This window comes from Oncorhynchus nerka, linkage group LG26 (assembly GCF_034236695.1).
Source record: "Oncorhynchus nerka isolate Pitt River linkage group LG26, Oner_Uvic_2.0, whole genome shotgun sequence".
NCBI classification, from domain to species: domain Eukaryota; kingdom Metazoa; phylum Chordata; class Actinopteri; order Salmoniformes; family Salmonidae; genus Oncorhynchus; species Oncorhynchus nerka.
Genome location: NC_088421.1, coordinates 20,427,808 through 20,450,722, shown reverse-complemented (window position 1 = coordinate 20,450,722; position 22,915 = coordinate 20,427,808). Strand labels below are relative to the sequence as shown.

At 44.4% G+C, this 22,915-nt stretch overlaps 1 protein-coding gene across 2 annotated transcripts in view; it reads right to left on the bottom strand.

The window, feature by feature from the left end:
• LOC115119383 (transmembrane protein 104-like) overlaps positions 1–22,915 on the bottom strand; it is an 87,154-nt gene that overhangs the window by 63,418 nt on the left and 821 nt on the right. Inside the window, exons 1-7 of one of the 2 annotated variants that reach the window (XM_029648157.2) lie at positions 22,458–22,627; positions 21,846–21,918; positions 11,000–11,121; positions 10,240–10,321; positions 8,888–8,975; positions 7,260–7,346; positions 993–1,092 (exon numbers count right to left, since the gene is read on the bottom strand). In XM_029648157.2, coding sequence (XP_029504017.1) covers positions 993–1,092; positions 7,260–7,346; positions 8,888–8,975; positions 10,240–10,321; positions 11,000–11,121; positions 21,846–21,890 — 524 coding nt within the window. In that variant the 5' untranslated portion in view covers positions 21,891–21,918; positions 22,458–22,627. Of the gene's footprint in view, positions 1–992; positions 1,093–7,259; positions 7,347–8,887; positions 8,976–10,239; positions 10,322–10,999; positions 11,122–21,845; positions 21,919–22,457; positions 22,628–22,915 lie in introns of those variants that run through there. The other variant, XM_065010237.1, reaches the window with a different exon arrangement.

Here is a 22,915-nt window from a genome sequence, read left to right as displayed (position 1 = left end):
GAGATACCGCTCTACGATCTCAATCGCCTGGCTCTCCTCAGTGGCAGAGCCAGTCGAGCGGGGAGCTCCGGTCTGTGCCATAGGGTAATTCCTTTTTAAGTGTCTGTTCCGCCTCACATTTTGGCAAGAATGTTACCACGGGGCTTTTCGACCCCGCTGAGTCAGAGGGACAAACGTATATTTTTTATGCTACTAGATTGATTTGTTAATAGAACTTCCTCTGATGTGGTAAGTGGTTCAATTGTAATCTTGAATTGAAATGTATTCACTTACCTTCACCTTTAAAAACTAAGTATCTCTATAAATGTTTAAGGATCTCATCCTCACCACATTATGTTCATAAGATACCCCTATATGGCACTCCCAGGGCTCACTGAACCCTTAAAAAGTCACTGATAATCTAACGTCATTTGGGCAAAATGGGAGAGCGCTTTAGTTTTTGGAGCGGGGGTCCTTTTTTGAAATTGTACTTTTTGGTACACCATGAGAAAGTCAATCATCTTTCTGTCATAAAGCTACACCAAATTGAATTGTGATCCTGACGGTTAAGGTGGTCTCACCAGAACAATAGTTTCTCTAGAGAAGAGCCTCCCTTAGATCTGCAGGCTAAGTCATACTGTCTGAGACTGGAACCATATGGAATATGTGATGTCACCCAGCCCACCGGGCCAGTGGAGGAAACTTGCAATAAAAACCTGTCTGGGAGCCAGTCAACAAAAAGTAAATGCCAAGAGCACTGGTGGGAGGTCAGGAAGGCTAAAGGCCCCCTCATCAGAAAGTTTTACTGAGGCAGAAGGTCAGGGAACAGCCAAAGTGCAGAGATAAAAACAGAACTGAGAGAAAGGGATATGCTTTGTCCTGCCAAACGTAAATGCTGCAAGTACTTGGGAAAGTCAGCTGCACCCACATTAGTCATACAGTTGCTTGAAATAACACCCCCAAATAAGAAACCCATGAATGTAATGAATCAGCAGCAAGCTGGCTGGTCTTACCAGGCTACTTCCATTAGTGATATGGGCACAGCAGCAGCATAGATGGCCAGGTCTCCGTACAGGTAGACTACCATGCAGATGTAGAACATGTTGACACCAACTGAAAGACAAAACCAAAGGGTTAAGACATGAGCAGATTATACCTGGATCTATACATACAATGTCATACATTATATATTTCTAGTGTATATGACTGTTATCAATTCATCATATCTCTGAGAGAATCTGCCTAACAGCCGTCAGATGCCTGATTATGAAACATGGTCAATGCAACTTGTGTCAAACTTCAACCGCTAAACGTGCAGTCTCCATCAGAGGCAATCTCCTCCGTCCTCCTCCGTCCTCCTCCTCTACACCTCCACTCCTCCATCAATCCCCGGCTTCTCCCTCCGGGATGGCAGCCACAACTGCAGCAGCACATTTCTCCGCTCCTCCATCAATCCCCGGCTTCTCCCTCCGGGATGGCAGCCACAACTGCAGCAGCACATTTCTCCGCTCCTCCATCAATCCCCGGCTTCTCCCTCCGGGATGGCAGCCACAACTGCAGCAGCACATTTCTCCGCTCCTCCATCAATCCCGGCTTCTCCCTCCGGGATGGCAGCCACAACTGCAGCAGCACATTTCTCCACTCCTCCATCAATCCCCGGCTTCTCCCTCCGGGATGGCAGCCACAACTGCAGCAGCACATTTCTCCGCTCCTCCATCAATCCCCGGCTTCTCCCTCCGGGATGGCAGCCACAACTGCAGCAGCACATTTCTCCGCTCCTCCATCAATCCCCGGCTTCTCCCTCCGGGATGGCAGCCACAACTGCAGCAGCACATTTCTCCGCTCCTCCATCAATCCCGGCTTCTCCCTCCGGGATGGCAGCCACAACTGCAGCAGCACATTTCTCCACTCCTCCATCAATCCCCGGCTTCTCCCTCCGGGATGGCAGCCACAACTGCAGCAGCACATTTCTCCGCTCCTCCATCAATCCCCGGCTTCTCCCTCCGGGATGGCAGCCACAACTGCAGCAGCACATTTCTCCACTCCTCCATCAATCCCCGGCTTCTCCCTCCGGGATGGCAGCCACAACTGCAGCAGCACATTTCTCCACTCCTCCATCAATCCCCGGCTTCTCCCTCCGGGATGGCAGCCACAACTGCAGCAGCACATTTCTCCACTCCTCCATCAATCCCCGGCTTCTCCCTCCGGGATGGCAGCCACAACTGCAGCAGCACATTTCTCCGCTCCTCCGGAAGAATATTAATCACACTAATTAAGAAAGTAATCACTTCATGAGGAACATTCTCCTCATTACCTCCCCCACACCCACCTCACACTACTGGCCCATCCAAGCTGGCGCAACGAGGGGAGATTGAGAGCGTTCAACAACGGGAGACCGATAGCCATGTTGTGCCAGGCATCCATCATACACTGGAGTTCTCATGTGGGAGGCTCCTGCGTCCTACTGGTCCTGGCAGCCAATTCATTACTGACAGGGAAATTAGAGTGTGGAGTGCATTAAAAATCAATAAAAAGTGAGGGGTTTATAGTTTTACAGGGCTAAATTGATTCATCTGATCTGAGAGTAAAGGGACGAATGGCAACCTTCTGCTGCCCATCACACAGCCGAGCTGAGGGAAACAAGAAAAGGGATATGGAAGAGGACTAGCTGGTCCAACAGCCAGATAAGCCCATGTAGTTGTAAAACAGTCATTACCTGTCTTATGGCAGGGATTGATGGACACTTACAGTAGACTGCATTATGATATGAAGCTATATTACAGTTGCTACACTAAGTTTCTGCAGCCCTGTTTGAGTTTGATGGAGAGTCTAACAGCAGGTAAATTCTGTGGGAAAGGGTGATGACCGCAAACATTTACCTAGCTAGCACCACCACCCATCTTACCGCCATTGAGGACAATGTGGTGCTAAAGTACTGTGGGAGAGGGAACCAAAGGGCACTTTGGTAGCCAAGTTGTGTTTATTCTCTTCCAGGACCATCTGAACACATCATGGTGCAGTGGTGCACTGAGGTCATTAAACACAGGCTGGGGAAAATAAACACTGATAACTCAAGAAGACGCCAGTGTGTGTGATTACACTATATATATATAGAGGTAGTAGGTAATATCAGTATTGATCTGCACACTGATTACAGTATGGTGGGGGGGGCTCAATTCTCTCTGCATCAATTCTACACATTCCATTTTCACCTCCTCTCCGACAACCCCATTTTGAGGTTAGCACTGTACAGTACTCTCTACCATTCCTGCATGTCTCCATCTGGCCCTATGGAAAGGAAGCCTGTTAGAGCTTTTGCCTCAGATAGGGGGAATCAGGGCTGCCTGTGCTGCCCCTGTCAGTGAGCGATAGCTAGGTGAGGACCCAGCATGACCAAGAGGATGCTGCCCTGCCAGGCTCTGTCACTAATACCTCCCCATTACCCACAGCCAGAGGCTCACACGCTGCTGCTGCAAATGACTCTTCACCTAGGAGCTCCACTCAGTCCCCTAGCGGCACGGACACACGTCACTATCCATCACCCCACTGTTGCAGACTGACAGAGGCTCTGATAGCCTCTCTAGCTGGGTCTGGAGGAGGAAGGAGTGGTTCACAGAAGAAGAGGTACGTTAGGAAGTTGCTTCCTTCCAACATTCACAGCCATTTTGTTGAATGCCAACCATGCTGGAAGCCACAGCTGTACTGGTCTCCACTCTGCTATTGTGGAGCTTCATCAGACAGGAATGTGAATGTGAGAGCCTGACAACTAAAGACGGTTTGTTGGATGCAACAGAAATTACTTTCCTTAGGTTTGATTTTGAAACCCCAATGGGCTTTTATTGAGTGAGATGTATTCTTTGTGCTAAAACTTGGGCTATTGATCTGGATCTCAGGGTAATCATAGAGTTGAGCCGTAATAGCAGCAGGCCCACTGAAAAGGAAAGCGCATCCTTTATGTTCATATACAATAGAGACTTGAAAACTATTTTAGTTGAGGCTTATGTAATTGGGGTGGTGGGAGGGGGGGGGTGGCTGACATAAACATGTCCATTTATCTTCTTAGTGGCAGCGCTGCTCCCCATTTTCCTTTTGTCAGTACCCCTCATAGCGTACAAGTATGACATTTAAGAAAAGTCATTCAAGTATAGAAAATGTATGCATCGGTGTTAGGTACTCATTAAAGCTGGGGTCTGTAATAAAGGAGACTGGATTAGTATTCCTCTCCATGGTCTCTATAAGTCAAGGGTGGTAGGTGCATGTTATAGAGCCTGTACTTTCTCCCTCTGTTTGCACACCATCCATATCCCCATACATCACTTCTACTGCCTTTACTACCTAAAGGGACGGTGGGAGCAGGAGCACACAGACCAGCCTCTGTTGTTCACCCCCCTTTGTGATATTAGCCAAAGTCGTCTTCTAATCAACTTGCAAATTGTGGATGAGGAAGGTTACAGTAACACTACAGGCACTCTCCTCGCTGCTCCGCTGATAAACCAGCCCCCATCAAAATTCTGTCAGTACCGACAGGGCCGATACCTATGGCCTTATTCCAAGCTTGCTCTGCTGCCAGTGGTGCCCAGTGTGTTCGAACAGTCCCATCAATAACCAGAACCCGGACCGAGGTAGTAAGGATTCAAGAGGCCAGCTGATTGGCTGTGAGCTGCCCTTCCCCAACGCAGGCCTCAGACAGTCTATTAACTCCAACAACATATTAAAAAACACTCCACTATCCAATCCCTCAACAAAAAAACAAGAGATTTGGTTTTAATGCCTGACAGCTTTACCACACCAGTAAAACTCCCTGATCAGACATACCACTAATCTTATATTACCTCCCAGCACTAATTAAAACAAAGAAGAGTTCATATCAGTGGAGATCTGGGTAGAGAGATAAACGAGACTTCCATTATGCTGGAGCGCCATTGAGCTGAGACAAAGAGCTGCATCTCTCACTCCTCTCTCTCATGCGCGCTGGGCCCAGCGCCCATCTAATTCATTTCTGATTAGAGTCACTGGGCAGCACTCCCACTTCACACAGAGAGATAGAGGGGACTCTTATCTCTGCCACCGATCAATACTTCCCCGTGGCGCCTCACCCTTACCTGCAGCCGAGGACAACACCACACCAGACACACACAGGGAGAGGTCATCACCAAAGAGTGTTTTAACACATCAACTTTAATAGGGCTGAGAGAAAGAAGAGACTGCAGCCGGAGTGTTCCACAAGGGAACAACACGCTGCTTCTCTAACAGCATGTTGCATGCCTGCCTGGCTTTGTGTGAGTCACTGAATCATTTTGTATGCGAGTGTGCCAAGTGCACCACCTAGTGGCCAGAGCCGGATCACAACACAGGAAGAGATCTGCACACAGATGACACTGTCAGAGTGAAGCAGAACGGTTTGACATTTTTATCAGAGATGACAAAAGCGATGCTGTTGAAGTATTGGCGCTGCAGGTGCGTATGCTGCAGACTGTTGAGTCACCTACCTGGTTAATACTACTTGAGAAACAGGCCGACCTGCCAGCAGAGGAGGAGAGGGTGGGGAGGGGGTAGTGAGTGGGCCCAGCACACCGAGGAGTGTCTACTCTGACGTAGGTGAGTAATGTAAATCAGCAAGGTTGTTCTGTTTCTGGTTCAAGGTGAACATGATTCTGCTTTCAATTAGCTCATCACTCAGGCTGCCGAGGCTTTAACATGTTCAGCGCCGCTGGTGCAGCCAGCAGGAGGCCCCCACACACAGCTGGGGAGACTAAAACAGCAGCAGTGTGATGGCCTGGGAAATACAACCATTTAGCCATATACACCGAGAGTACCAAACATTAGGAACACCTGCTGTTTACATGACATAGACTGACCAGTTGAAAGCTATGATCCCTTATTGATGTCACCTGTAAATCCACTTCAACCAGTGTAGATGAAGGGGAGGAGAGAGGTTAAAAAAATATTTTTAAGCCTTGAGACATTTGAGACATGGATTGTGTATGTGTGCCATTCAGAGGGTGAATGGGCAAGACAAAATATTGAAGTGCCTTTGAATGGGGTTTGGTAGTAGGGGCCAGGCGCAGCAGGTATGTAATCAAGAACTGCAACACTGCTGGGTTTTTCACGCTCAACAGATTTCTGTGTGAATCGAGAATGATCCACCACCCAAACGACATCCAGCCAATAGCAGGCCAGTGGTCGAAAACGGGTCATTGATGAAAGAGAACAAAGGAGGCTGACAAATTGTGCAGCGCAACAGACGGGCTACAGTTAAGTCAACTGATAGTCCAGTACAACATTGGTGCCCAAAGACCCATAAAAGAATGCACAACTAGTCGTACCTTGCCACAAATGGGGTATGGCAGCCAACCACCTTACAGAGTTCCACTTCTTTCAGCAAAAAACAAGAAACTGCGATTGCAGTGGGTTAAGGAGCAAAAACAATGGAAACTGGAAAATTTGAAAAACATTGCCTGATCTGAAGAACCCCGGTTCTTGGTGATGGGAGGACTAGGGAATGGAGAAAACCACGAGTACATGCATCCATCATGCTGTGTGTCCACATTGCAAGCTGGTGGTGGTTGTGGTAGTATAATGGTGTGGGGTATGTTTTCATGGCATACATTGGGCCCCTTGATAAAAATGGAGGAACATATGAATGCCACAAGATATCTGAACATTATTGCCAGTCAGGTGCATCCCTTCATGGCAGCAGTGTATCCATCTGCAATTGTATTTTTTATTATCAGGATAATACCCAATGGCACAAGGTTAGGATTGTCCAGGAATGGTTCCACGAACATGACAGTGAATTCAGCTTACTGCAGTGGCCTGCCCAGTCACCAGATCTCAATCTAATTCAGGATCTGTGGGATGAGATGGAACGATGCTACTAGTAGAGATCTACTACCAGCCAACTGGACACAACTGTGGGAAGCATTGGAGTCAACATGGGCCAGCATCCCTGTGGAATGCTTTCCACACCTTGTAGGGCAAAAGGGGGTGCAACTCACTATTAGGAATGTGTTCTTAATGTTTTGTACACTCACGTGTACAATTACACCCCATTAGAGAGCTAACAGCCTCACATTTGGAATCTAACAATGATTCCCATTTAAAGGTTAAGAAACTTTCCCCAAATTATCCCACAACCTTCAAGACTCCAGATAGTTGTTAGACAAGGAGGACAGGTTTTACCATGCCCTGCACATAGCGGCATCAGCAGCACTTCATTTAATAATGGAGTGTGGGTTCATCCTATCCCCTCAAAGTACTGAATGAGGATAGGCTCTTACCTTTGTTGAAGAACATGGAGGCCATTTGACCCATCTCTACCCTCTCCACAATGTCAAAGTGATCCACGTGTCCTCCTCCTGTTCGCTCTGTGATAATGCATAGACATGAGAACGCAGTGGTGAGTCATTCCAATCCGAGTCATTCCTTCCTTCTATAAAACATTGACATTAACCAATGACATGGAGGATACATACAATTTATGATTGATCTGATTATGTCATAATCAACATATGCTTATGAATTGAGACCGTCAAAAAGGAGGGATGACAAAAAAAGAGAATTCCGAATTCTCCACAACACTCAATGTTTTCACATATACACTACATGGCCAGACATATGTGGACACCCATCAAATTAGCGGATTTGGCTATTTCAGCCATGCTAACAGGTGTCTAAAATTGAGCACATATTCATGCAATCGCCATAGACAAACATTGGCACTAGAATGGCTCGTACTGAGCTCTTCTAAAATCGAGCTTTGTGTCAAATCCACTCATTTGAAGGGTGTCCATTTTAACGTGGTGCCGTCATAGGATGCCACCTTTCCAACATGTCAGTTTGTAAAATTTCTGCCTTTCTAGAGCTGCACCGGTCAACTGCAAGTGCTGTTATTGTGAAGTGGAAATGTCTAGGAGCAACAACGGCTCAGCCACGAAGCGCGTAAAAATAGTCATAGCGCGTAAAAATAGTCTGTCCTTGGTGGCAACACTCACTTCAGAGTTCCAAACTGCTTCTGGAAGCAACGTCAGCACAAGAACTGTTCGTTGGGAGCTTCATGAAATGGGTTTCCATGGTCGAGCAGCCGCACACAAGCCTAACATCACCATGCGCAATGCCAAGCGTCGGCTGGAGGGGTGTAAAGCTTGCCGACATTGGACTCTGGAGCAGTGGAAACGCATTCTCTGGAGTGATGAATCAATCACACTTCACCATCTGGCAGTCTGACAGACGAATCTGGATTTGGCAGATGCCAGGAGAACACTACCTGCCCGAATGCATAGTGCCAACTGTAAAGTTTGGTGGAGGATAAATAATGGTCTGGGGATGTTTTTCATGGTTCAATAGTCTAGGCCCCTTAGTTCCAGTGAAGGGAAATATTGACGCTACAGCATACAATAAAATTCTAGACGATTCTGTGCTTCCAACTTTGCGGCAACAGTTTGGGGAAGGCCCAATCCTGTTTCAGCAGGACAATGCCCCCAAATGCACAAAGCAAGGTCCATACAGAAATGGTTTGTCGAGATCGGTGTGTTAGAACTTGACTGGTCTGTACAGAGCCCTGACCTCAACCCCATCAAACAACTTTGAGATTAGGCCTGACTCAGTCATTCCAATTAATCTCCCAACATCCGTGCCCGACCTCACTAATGCTCATCGCTGAATGGAAGCAAGTCCCTGTAACAATGTTCCAACATCTAGTGTAAATCCTTCCCAAAAGAGCGGAGGGTATTATAGCAGCAAAGGGGGGACCAAACCCATATTAATGCCCATGATTTTGGAATGAGATGTTCGAGCAGATGTCCACATACTTTTGGCCATGTAGTGTACCTTATTTTCAACACATTCTTAACACGACCTTAGCAGTGTGTCTAGTCTTCAGGAGGGATGAGGGGAACAATATACTCACGGACTGACAAAATGGGCCTCGTCTCTGGCTCTGATCGTCCCCGGACATCATCATCCGAATAATCAGAAGTGGAGTCGTTGTCTTGGACCTGAAGATGAGGGTGATGGAAAGAGGATAACCAGCCTGCCTCCACCCAACACTGACTTCACTCCTAATCTACAAGTCCTAATGCTCAGTGCCAACAACAGTCAGTTTACAACCTATTAACACTGTGTTTTATTTGCTGGACATGTAACGTGGAGGGGAGCAGCATCTGGAAATTGTCTGGAACAGCTGGGATATGCTGGGGAGGATGAGGGATCTGTCCCCCTCATATACAATAGATATGAGCGCCTACCTGACGCCCTCCCATAACTCTTCATCTACCAAATTTACTACAGATTTATATTAATTAATGCTCAATTACAATCAACATTGAGGATGTCATTATCAGTTGAATTAACAAGAGCAGCTACAGCTGGTTGGGCAGGGTGTGGGAGACTAAGAAGTGGGCGGCTCACTGGAACAGAATATGCCAGCAACAGAAACAAAGCATCTAACATCAAAGTGTCAGATGTGTCCTTGGCTGAGTCAAAAGAGCAGATCTATCCTATTTCTCCGTCACATCCGAGAGATGCAGAGTCAATCCGTCCGCCCCCCCCCCCCCCCAAATTCAAACTAATACACTTTTATGGGACTTTCTCAGAAAATGTCGGCCAGTATATCACTTTAAAGGAACGGCTTAATTTTTTTTATGTGCTTCATTCGAGCAGAAAGAAATAAAGAATGTTCAAGGGTAAACATTCCCACTCTGTGCCTCCCTTCTTCCCATTATGTGGGAGGAAATGTTGGAGGAAGACTAAGTGAGCCATGAATCAAGGCCATGGGGTTTGGGGCTCTGTCAAAGCCAGACCCATTGTCCTTACGCTCATAACTCCTCCAGCGGAAACCTTGGGCATTAGGCAAAATGACTTGCTGCTTTTCTGTAAAAAAAAGAAAATGAACTCCACCAGCTCCATCAATCTCTGCACGAGAAGACTTTCCCTTAGTATTTAAAATGACTAAAGTAACAATGATTAAAAACTAAACTGCCCCCCCCAGTGAGTCAGTAGAGGACACTACAAGGCTTGTTTAATCACACATTTGTGGGAGTGGCAAGCGCTCCATTCCCCCTATTATTCTTTAATGGTCTATTGACCGCCTTGAGGTTATTCTTCACGTAAAGGTGTTGCGGTTTAAGGGGTAGTGAACTAGCGAATCTGGGCCTTCACTTGATGAGTAGGGTTCACTGGAAAAGACAGTATGTATGAGTGTCGACTATCACTCTTTCTTCATTACTTCCACCTGTTGGTTATTTATATCTGCTAACTCACCTCTTCCTGCTCCCTCCTCTTCCAGCGCAGCTGAGCGTTGGCCGCTGCCATGGCCTCGATCACAAATGTAGTGGTCATGTAACTGATGAAAATTAAACAAAGTGGGTTCAGAAAAATATATTCAGATGACAAAAACTAGCCCTGAAGAGTCTACACATATTATATACCGAGCATAACAATTTTATACAAACGTAGAATTTTATGACCCATTGTCAACAACTGTCATAGAATATCATTGTGTTGTATTTGTTGTAGTCTGTGACCTTGCCTAACTGCACACTATCCTTGGTGACAAAATAGGATCTCTAGATCTCAACTATCTAAAAACAAAGCAATATAAAAAGATGAAACTGTTAAAAGGCTCAGTGTATGTTTAAATCCACATCACAAAGCTAAAGTACTGGCCTCTGATCTGCATCTCTGTGTGTCCACTGTCTCCCCTTTTTCCTCACATACTACCCTAATGAAACACATCCTGCATCATCAACTTCCTCCTGCTGACTGACACGCTGCATCAACTCATCTGCAACTCCTCCTGCTCTGGTTGTTCCCTGCTAGATTACTGACACGCCTCATCAGTGGCATCCCATTTGATAGGGAGGGCAATAACTCTACACTTAGGTGTGGAAGAAAAGGATTAAATATGGTAAATTCCTCTTGTGCTATGGTGTGCTTAAACTAAAGTGAGAGCTGGGGAAGTGGATGTAAGGCAACAGTTGTGGAAATGAATGGAAAGGCAGTGAGCCTACGAGGAACTCGCCTCATAAACGCCAGGAAGGAGATGAGCGCCAGGCTGACCGCCCAACCTGCTTGGGCAAAGGCCTTGGGCATCGTCAGTGCCCCCGTGCCCACGATCAGATTAAACATGTACACCAAGCCCACCTGCAAAGACACAGAATATTAGAGGGTGTCGTTGTCTTGGGGGTCCACGAGAGGCCAGTACGTCTGGACGCTCCTGTTTACTGGACATTATCCTCCCTTCACTTAACGTAAGACCACACTCTGGTCAAGGGAGTGAAGTTTGAACCCTGGAAATCATGCAACAGTTTAGCACAGGTGTAAAGAAAAACATGTTGACCTAACATTGCCAAGTTGCAACGCACTGGTCAACTGAAGACATTATCTTGATATTATTCAAACACTGTCCTCAGCTGTGGACTATTACAGTCCCATCTAGCAGTAAAGACGTAGGGCTGACACCGTGACATATAGGTAGACCAGTGAACAGAAGGTCAGATCACTAAAAAGCCCTTATCCCTATCCATTTCCTTCAGTCTGTTAATATTTCATCTAGAAAGGGCACTTTAACCACAAGACAACTAGCCTTAAAACAGCTGAAGCAGACACAGCCATGCTGATATCAGTCCCTGCAGAAACTTGTGACATACCTAGACAGGCCTAACAATAACGCATTGCTAAACAGAATTTATGGTTTGGGTCATCAAAGTTCATCAGTGGTAGCCTTTTTCAATGCCTAAGCATTCCTTCTTCCTCTTTTCAGTGTCCTGACTAGATGAGTAACCACCGCACGTGCTCCCCGCAACATTTCTGCTCTACATCACAATTGTATAATTTAAAGATGTATTAAGTTCTTGTTTTTCAAATCAACAAACAAAACACATTCCATATTCACAGATGTGGCAGACAAATGATAGAATAAAATAAAATAAACAAACAAATTTGCAGCAGCACTATCAGTAATCATGTTAGACATTTCCACCTTTCGCGGAGACAACAAGTAAAGAATTAGCTTTAGAGCAACTTACACTTCCTGTATTTACACACACACACATTTCCTTAAATCACCCCATTCACTCTGTCCAGTTTGAAATGTAGTTGAGTAGTGGAGACCAGAGTTTATCATTCCTGGGATGTCTCTTGCGGAGGTCGTAAGTGAGCTTTTCAAGAGGAAGAAAGTCAACAATCTGGTCAGGCCACATTTTAAAATGCAGGTGGAGGAATTAGAATCCCCCAGCAGGAGAACACATTTTATAGCAAAGTATGTGAAAGTCTTAAACAAATTCTCTCTGTCTGGATCAAGAACAAAGTCCTGCTGAACATTAAGAAGATAGAGACACAAGGTCATATCAAACTGTACATGTATAGATGACCAGATCTCTCTACAACTCCAAAATACATGCATATAAGTTCTACTTTCAGAGGTACATATTTTACAATAAGGAAAACTGTCTGTATTCATTCTATGGAGTCTCACTGGGGTGTAATACAATTTGAACAAAAATGTGTAATTATATACTTTCATTTTTGTATTAGTAGAGGAGCAGCATATCCTGTTGCAAACCTCCGCTCACAACTCATCACTGATAATCAGACAAAGGTCCTTTTCCCAGATTATTTTAAGAGTAAGGAGGAACCCACACTCTCGTATAGGAATTTATAGATATTGGAGATTTTGCCTTTGATGGATTGTGCTGTAGCAAGAAGGGTCTCAACTTAATTGAGAAGAGCTCTAAACCTCCCCTTGGAAGTGAATGAGGAAATGACGTGTCTAATTTGAAGATATAAACAACAAAAAATGTGCACATCGAATTCCCTGCAGAGCTCTTGAAAGGATTTCAGTGTAGTTGCGTTCTGATGAAACAGGTCTGAATAGGTCCTGATCCTGAGAGTATGTCAAAGATGAAAGTTGGCATCACTCTGGGCTTTTGGCGAGTCTGGGTTGTTTACTATAGGCAAGTGAGAGCATATCTGGGAGGAAATGCCAAGGTATTGTAAATCAAAGGTTTTGGGTATGTTCCCCACATCACTAAAGTCATTAATGAATATAATTGAGCTTAGGGGAAATTAACCACAGGATTGGGCCTCTATCTGAATCCACATTGAGTCTTGTCTGTTTGTGATCCATGTTAACATGTTGCTGATTTGGGCAGACCAGTAGTACAATTGTACATAATGTTGCTGCTACTGTCTCGTATGATCAAAAAAGAGCTTCTGGACATCAGAACAGTGATTACTCACCTTGAATTGGATGACAAATTTTTCTTTAATGAGTCGGACGAGAGGGATTTACTACAGACACCCGAACAGGCCCTCATCCCCGTCATTTGCAGGAGAAAGAGACGGAAGAGGTATCACGGAAGGAGATCGGGGTGCCTTGTGAGGATCTGCCGAATAGTGGCTAATCTGCCTCCTATTGGCCAACATACAATTGCTGGATAATTAATTGGATGAACTAAAAGACCAGAGAGAAGAAAAACTCTAGACCACCTTTAATTCACACACAGATACACGTACAAAGCTCTCCCTTGCCCTTCATTTGGCAAATCTGACCCTAATTCTATCCTCCTGATTCCTGCTTACAAGCAAAAATAAAATCAGGAAGCACCAGTGACCCAGTCTATAAAAAAGTGGTCAGATGAAGTACATGCTAAACTACAGGACTGTTTTGCTAGCACAGACTGGAATATGTTCTGGGATTCTTCCGATGAGATTGAGGAGTACACCACATCAGTCACTGGCTTTATCAATAAGTGCATCGATGACATCGTCCCCACAGTGACTGTACGTACATACGCCAATCAGAAGCCATGGATTACAGGCAACATCCGCACTGAGCTACGGGTAGAGCTTCTGCTTTCAAGGAGCGGGACTCTAACCTGGAAGCGTATAAGCAATCCCACTATGCCCCCCAATGAACCATCAAACAGGCAAAGCATCAATACAGGACTAAAATCAAATCGTACTACACCGGCTCTGACGCTTATCAGATGTGGCAGGGCTTGCAAACTATTACAGACTAAAATGGGAAGCACAGCCGAGCTGCCCAGTGACATGAACCTACCAGACGAGCTAAATTACTTCCATGCTCACTTCGAGGCAATGAACACTGAAATATGCATGAGAGCGTCAGCTGTTCCGGACGACTGTGTGAGCACACTCTCCACAGCCAATGTGAGTAAGACCTTTAAACAGGTCAACATTCACAAGGTCGCAGGGCCATACGGATTACCAGGATGTGTACTCCGAGCATGCGCTGACCAGCTGGCAAGTGTCTTCACTGACATTTTCAACCTCTCCCTGTCTGAGTCTGTAATACCAACATGTTTCAAGCAGACTACCATAGTCCCTGTGCCCAAGAACACCAAGGTAACCTGCCTAAATGACTACCAACCCGTAGCACCTCAGGTCTGCAGCCATGAAGTGCTTTGAAAGGCTGGTCAGGGCTCACATCAACACCATTATCCCAGAAACCCTAGACCCATTCCAATTTGCATACCTCCCCAACAGATGATGCAATCTCTATTGCACTCCACACTGCCCTTTCACACCTGGACAAAAGGAACACTTATGTGAGAATGCTATTCATTGACTACAGCTCAGCGTTCAACACCATAGTGCCCTCAAAGCTCATCACTAATCTAAGGACCCAGGGACTAAACACCACCCTCTGCAACTGGATCCTGGACTTCCTGACGGGCCGCCCCCAGGTGGTAATATTAGGTAACAACACATCCGCCACGCTGATCCTCAACACGGGGGCCCCTCAGGGGTGCGTGCTCAGTCCCCTCCTGTCCCTGTTCACTCATGACTGCACAGCCAGGCACGACTCCAACACCATCATTAAGTTGCCGATGACACACCAGTGGTAGGCCTGATCACCGACAAAGATGAGACCGCCTATAGGGAGGAGGTCAGAGACCTGACCGTGTAACGTAAGGAAAACAACCTCTCCCTCAATGTGATCAAGACAAAGGAGATGATTGTGGACTACAGGAAAAGGAGGACCGAGCACACCAACCTTCTCATCAACGGGGCTGTAGTGGAGCAGGTTGAGAGCTTCAAGTTCCTTGCATCCACATCACCAACAAACTAACATGGTCCAAGCACACCAAGACAGTCGTGAAGAGGGCATGACAAAACCACTACCCTCAGGAGACTGAAAAGATTTGGCACGAGTCCTCAGATCCTCAAAGTTCTACAGCTGCACCATTGAGAGCAACTGGTTGCATCACTGCCTGGTAAGGCAACTGCTCTGCCTCCGACTGCAAGGCACTACAGATGGTAGTGCTCACGGCCCAGTACATCACTGGGGCCAAGCTTCCTGCTATCTAGGACCTCTATACCAGGTGGTGTCAGAGGAAGGCCCTAAAAATTGTCAAAGACTCCAGCCACCCTAGTCAGACTGTTTTCTCTGCTACCGCACAGCAAGTGGTACCGGAGTGCCAAGTCTAGGTCCAAGAGGCTTCTAAACAGCTTCTACCCCGAAGCCATAAGACTCCTGCACATCTACTCTGCACCTGTTTTTTTCTGCCTAGAAGGCCAGCATCCCGGAGTCGCCTCTTCACTGTTGACTTTGAGACTGGTGTTTTGTTGGTACCATTTAATGAAGCTGCCAGTTGAGGACTTGTGAGGCGTCTGTTTCTCAAACTAGACACACTAATGTACTTGTCCGCTTGCTCAGTTGTGCACCGGGGCCTCACCCTCCTCTTTATATTCTGGTTAGAGCCATTTTGAGATTGAATCAAACCCACAAATGCTGATGCTCCAAATACTCAACTAGTCAAAAGACTAGTTTTATTTCTTCTTTAAATCAGGATAACGGTTTTCAGCTGTGCTAACATAATTGTAAAATATTTTTCTAATGATTAACTAGCCTTTTAAAATTATAAACTTGGATTATCTAACAACGTGCCATTGGAACACAGGAATGATTGTTGCTGATAAATGGGCCTCTGTACACCTATGTAGATATTCCACTAAAAATCTGCCATTTCCAGCTACAGTAGTCATTTACAACATGAACAATGTCTACACTGTATTTCTGATCAATTTCATGTTATTTTAATGGACAAAAAAGTGCTCGTCTTTCAAACTTTTGAACAATAGTGATTGTTGGTTGTTGGTTGTTTCAGAAAATGAAACATGGAAGCATCTGAAATAAAGAGTTCAATCTAGGGAGTATGTTGATATGGATAACATTGATTCTTCTGACTAAGCTAATTGGGAGGGAGATCAAGGTTCGGAGGTCATTCTTGATTCGATCCAGGAGTGGTAGTTGAAAAGGCAATTCAGATCTGGTGTTACAAAGATTCCAAGGTATTGAAAGCCTGTGTCTTCCGTTGTAACGGGCTGAGTGTCTTCATAGAGCTGGTAAGATTGAGAGGGCAAACAATGGATTTATTCAAATTGATCTTATATCCTGAAAACTTGCTGTACTGAGAAATTGTCTGAAATGGAAGGGAGGAATTTCTCAGGGTTGGATATGTAGCGTAAGACATCATCCGCTTAGAGAGAGGGGACACAGCGTGCATCCTTGTCTTGTGCCATATCCCAAAGAGAATCTCTCAGAGTTTAGACCATTAGTAGACACCATGGCATTTGGATGAGAATATAGTTTGGGCCCATATTGAACTTTTCTAAGACTGAGAACAGAAAGCTTCACTCCATCCTGTAAAACGTTTTTTAATTTTATTTTTCTTTGACCTTTTCTTTAACTAGGCAAGTCAGTTAAGAACAAATTCTAATTTACAATGGCGGCCTACCCCGGCCAAACCCTAACCCAGACAATGCTGGACCAATTGTGCACAGCCTTATGGGATTCCCAATCACGGCCGGTTGTGATACAGCCTGGAATCTAACCAAGGTCTGTAGTGGTGCTTCTAGCACTTAGATGCAGTGCCTTAGACCGCTGTGCCACTCGAGAACCCACTGGATGCTTTCTCAGCAGTGAATCCAGCAGAACAAGGATCTTCCATGCGTTTACTTGATCTATAATATTTAAAAAATGGTGAATGTTATCAGAAGAGTACCTGTCTCTAATAAATCCATTTTGGTACACTTTTATTATTTTGGGAAGAAGAGTGTTTAGTCTCGTCGAGCAGTATGGTAATTATTTTGTAGTGGTCAAAAAGCTTTGTGGAACTCTGGGAAATCTGTTTGGGCCTGGGGATTTGTTAGGTGGCATGGAGATAATTGCTGCTAAGACCTCCTCGGGAGTGAAAGGGGAGTTGAGATCTTCTTGGTTGGTCTCTGATAGTTTTGGTAGCGAGATTCCCTCTAGGAAGGAATGGAGTTCTGCATCTGTATGTGCTCTTTCAGAAGCATATAAATTTGCAGTAAAAATTATAAAAAGTTAAATGTATCTTATTTGGATCATATGTGACCTCCGTCATCTTCTGTTCGGATGGCCATGATTGTATGATCTTTTTTAATTGGTATGCAATAGAGGTCGACCGATTATGATTTTTCAACGCCGATACCGATTATTGGAGGACCTAAATTTAAAAAAGCCGATACCAATTAATCGGCTGATGATTTTTTTTAAATTCATTTGTAATAATGACAATTACAACAATACTGAATGAACACTTATTCTAACTTAATATAATACATCAATAAAATCAATTTAGCCTCAAATAAATAATGAAACATGTTCAATTTGGTTTAAATAATCCAAAAACAAAGTGTTGGAGAAGAACGTAAAAGTGCAATATGTGCCATGTAAGAAAGCTAATGTTTCAGTTCCTTGCTCAGAACATGAGAACATATGAAAGCTGGTGGTTCCTTTTAACATGAGTCTTCAATATTCCCAGGTAAGAAGTTTTAGGTTGTAGTTATTATAGGAATTATAGGACTATTTCCCTCTATACCATTTGTATTTCATTAACCTTTGACCATTGGATGTTCTTATAGGCACTTTAGTATTGCCAGTGTAACAGTATAGCCTCTGTCCCTCTCCTCGCTCCTCCCTGGGCTCGAACCAGGAACACAATGACAACAGCCACCCTCGAAGCAGCGTTACCCATGCAGAGCAAGGGGAACAACCACTCCCAAGTCTCAGAGCGAGTGACGTTTGAAACGCTATTAGCATGCACCCCGCTAACTAGCTAGCCATTTCACATCGGTTATACCAGCCTCATCTCGGGAGTTGATAGGCTTGAAGTCAAAAACAGCGCAATGCTTGACGCACAACGAAGAACTGCTGGCAAAACGCACAAAAGTGCGGTTTGAATGAATGCTTACGAGCAGCCTACTGCTGCCTAAAACCGCTCAGTCAGATACTTGTATGCTCAGTCAGATTATATGCAAGGCAGGACACGCTAGATAAACTAGTAATGTCAACCATGTGTAGTTAACTAGTGATTATGATTGATTGATTGTTTTTTATAAGATAAGTTTAATGTTAGCTAGCAACTTACCTTGGCTTATTGCATTCGCGTAACAGGCAGTCTCCTTGTGGAGTGCAACGAGAGGCAGGTGGTTATAGCGTTGGACTAGTTAACTGTAGGGTTGCAAGATTGGATCCCCCAAGCTGACAAGGTGAAACTCTGTCATTCTGCCTCTGAACGAGGCAGTTAACCCACCTTTCCTAGGCCGTCAATGAAAATAAGAATGTGTTCTTAACTGACTTGCCTAGTTAAATAAAGATTAAATAAAGTTGTTAAAAAAAAAATTATAATAATAAAAAATTATTTTAAAAAATTATTTCTGATTATTATGCCATTCCGATTAATCGGCCATTCCGATTAATCAATCGACCTCTAGTATGCAATATCTCTCAAGAGTATAGTCCAAGTTTGGTTTTGCTTTAGCTGCTTTAAGTTGAATCCAGGAGGCGCTGTCTGGAGATTGTTTATGTACTTCCAGTTCCGTCTCAAGCTCTAACCTGTGTACTTCCATTGCTTTTTTCTCTGAGGAATCATATACAATCAGATGACCTCTTAGGGTGGCTTCGGCAGCGTCTCACATTTGGCCTGAGAAACAGGAGAGTCTTTGTCTTGTGTGTAGTTGTCTATCCATGTAGTGACCAATGTATGGAATGCTTCATTTGATAACATGGAGGTGTTGAATTTCCAGCTCTTTGATCTCGGGATGTTTTTACAGAGGTCAAAGCGGAGGCGGACAAAGGCGTAATCTGAAAGTGCTATGGGTCCGATTATACAAGCGGCAGAATTCATTAACATTTTAGGGATCAAAATGTAATCTATACGAGAGTAGGTGCACATCACTATTTTAAATAATTTTGTCACATATTGTGTGGACTTTGAATTCATGCAGGTAACTTGAACTAATTTAGCCTAGATCATTTTTCAGCATTTGCTATCCATTATACATTTGTCAACCTCTCTTCGGAATTTACAGCACACTTAAAAGTTACACATCACAAAATGTTGATTTGAAATCTTTGACATCAGAGCAACCTTGAGGGAATCTTATTTGAGTAAGAAAATGATGTTCATATGATAGGGAAGATATACAAAACCTGGCATAGACCACATCCAACTGACAGTCTCTTCGGGAAAAAAGCTATTGGAACAAAGATGTAAGAAATAACTGATGTTGGAACAAGATGGAGGGAAAGTTGGAGTATAACTAACGACATTACAATTAACTAACATTTACACTTAATCTGGTATAAACTAATATATAGAATATACACTGCTCAAAAAAATAAAGGGAACACTAAAATAACACATCCTAGATCTGAATGAATGAAATATTCTTATTAAAAACTTTTTTCTTTACATAGTTGAATGTGCTGACAACAAAATCACACAAAAAGTATCAATGGAAATCAAATTTATCAACCCATGGAGGTCTGGATTTGGAGTCCACACTACAGGCTGATCCAACTTTGATGTAATGTCCTTAAAACAAGTCAAAATGAGGCTCAGTAGTGTGTGTGGCCTCCACGTGCCTGTATGACCTCCCTACAACACCTGGGCATGCTCCTGATGAGGTGGTGGATGGTCTCCTGAGGGATCTCCTCCCAGAACTGGACTAAAGCATCCGCCAACTCCGGACAGTCTGTGGTGCAACGTGGCGTTGGTGGATGGAGCGAGACATGATGTCCCAGATGTGCTCAATTGGATTCAGGTCTGGGAAACGGGCGGGCCAGTGCATAGCATCAACGCCTTCCTCTTGCAGGAACTGCTGACACACTCCAGCCACATGAGGTTTAGCATTGTCTTGCATTAGGAGGAACCCAGGGCCAACCGCACCAGCATATGGTCTCACAAGGGGTCTGAGGATCTCATCTCGGTACCTAATGGCAGTCAGGCTACCTCTGGCGAGCACATGGAGGGCTGTGCGGTTTCCCAAGGAAATGCCACCCCACACCATGACTGACCCACCGCCAAACCGGTCATGCTGGAGGATGTTGCAGGCAGCAGAACGTTCTCCACGGCGTCTCCAGATTCTGTCACATGTGCTCAGTGTGAACCTGCTTTCATCTGTGAAGAGCACAGGGCGCCAGTGGCGAATTTGCCAATCTTGGTGTTCTCTGGCAAATGCCAAACATCCTGCACGGTGTTGGGCTGTAAGCACAACCCCCACCTGTGGACGTTGGGCCCTCATACCACCCTCATGGAGTCTGTTTCTGACCGTTTGAGCAGACACATACACATTTGTGGCCTGCTGGAGGTCATTTTGCAGGGCTCTGGCAGTACTCCTTCTGCTCCTCCTTGCACAAAGGCAGAGGTAGCGGTCCTGCTGCTGGGTTGTTGCCCTCCATGGCCTCCTCCACATCTCCTGATGTACTGGCCTGTCTCCTGGTAGCGCCTCCATGCTCTGGACACTACGCTGACAGACACAGCAAACCTTCTTGCCACAGCTCGCATTGATGTGCCATCCAGGATGAGCTGCACTACCTGAGCCACTTGTGTGGGTTGTAGACTCCGTCTCATGCTACTACTAGAGTGAAAGCACCGCCAGCATTCAAAAGTGACCAAAACATCAGCCAGGAAGCATAGGAACTGAGAAGTGGTCTGTGGTCACCACCTGCAGAACCACTCCTTTATTGGGGGTGTCTTGCTAATTGCCTATAATTTCCACCTGTTGTCTATTCCATTTGCACAACAGCATGTGAAATTTATTGTCAATCAGTGTTGCTCCCTAAGTGGACAGTTTGATTTCACAGAAGTGTGATTGACTTGGAGTTACATTGTGTTGTTTAAGTGTTGCCTTTCTTTTTTTGAACAGTGTATTATATACACAAGACTAAATTAACAAATTATACAGCACAATGGCAGAGTCATGTCTTAAGTATAAAACTAATAATGACTCAATAATCCATCCATATAAAGTCTGGAAGTTGTGGGCGGAGCTAGAAAGTTGATTGTCATAAGTATTACAATGTAAACTTTATTTTAATCCTTCTGTCTGCATATTTCAAGACATGACATAGGGGGATGTAGTGAGACACCCAATGGGCTGGACAATTCTCTTCTCATCACTCATCTTCAAAAAACTTTCTCTAAAGACTTGAAAATCAAATCAATACACCAATAATTTTTCAAATCTAATGTAATATGTCAATATTGAAAAGGCATGGGCAACAGAGAAAAACAAATTGATACAATTTCAGGCCAAGTGGCAAACAATAATACAGGCACTATGGCAAACAATAACACCGGCACTAAGGATGGGGGTGTGAGCATGCGGGTCTGGGCAGATGAGATGTAGTCGTTTTTAGTGTGTGTCTGGAAGTTGTTGTTCGTATGTATAAGTTCATATATGGAGTGACATTTTTTTGGAGTGACATTTTCCAAAATATTGTAAAATAAAAAGTAATGCACACCAAATACCTGACATGAAACAGTTAGGAGAATGAGCATAACACTGCAGGGTCTAATAGTGATACTCACATACGGGGAGTAGAGCTCCCCGGTCTCTGTGATGCCTCCTGCCATGATGGGCACCAATACTGGAGATCACAACCTGGGAGATACAGTAATGGCAAATCCTAAATCAAATTATTCACAAAACTGTGTCCTACCAATCACATAATGTTTCACTTTCATAGATACCGCTTTTATACAAATCTAGTTGACTGTAGCTTCCTGACAGCCGTCAGGAAAAATGCAGAACACCTTGTGAGAAAGCAGATAGCTAGCTAGCACTGATAACTATTCCATGCCATCACACTAGTGATGCAGTCTTGAGTAGTTGGCTAAGGCCCTTATATCTGCTGCTATGTGGCATAAATGTATTGCACTCACTAGATAACGTTAACTACGCTAGCTAACGTTAGTTACCTAACGATAGCTAGCTAAACAACATGCCCTAACTGAGCTACAGCAGTAAGTAGCTAGCACTGTCTAGACACATTCTCCTGTCTAACGTTAACGTTACTGTAGCTAGTACCATAATGTGCACTGTAACTAGATTTAGTATGAACGTTGAACTGGTTATCTAGTTACGTTTATCATCTCTAGATATTGTTTTCAAAGTCAAAGTAAGATGTAAACAACACGCACCTGCGTTCAGTGAATCTTTTTCAGTGTAATTAAACCAGAAAGCTACATTTCAAGCCAACAAGACAACGAATGGCAATAATAAATAACTCGGGCAGAAAATAAACATCCTCCGCCAATAAACTTTATATGTGCATTCAATGACTGTGTGCACAACAGGGGTGTAATCATTAGCCAAACAGTTGCAAAACGAGAGTTTCTATTGGACAAATCAAGGTAGGTTCCTCCCCCGTTTCGTTCCGTTTTGCTTCCGTTAAAGAAATGTTTTGCAACAGAATTGTCGTAATGAATATATCGTAAAAATGTATGAAAACAAAAAATGTGTTTTTGGTCTTAATTTAAAGTTACATGGTTAGCATTGTGGTTAAGGTTCAAGTAACATTTTTAAAATACCTATTTGAGGGGTTTATGACTTTATCTAGTATTTTACTAGGTCACGAGACGAAAAAATTCGGAACGCC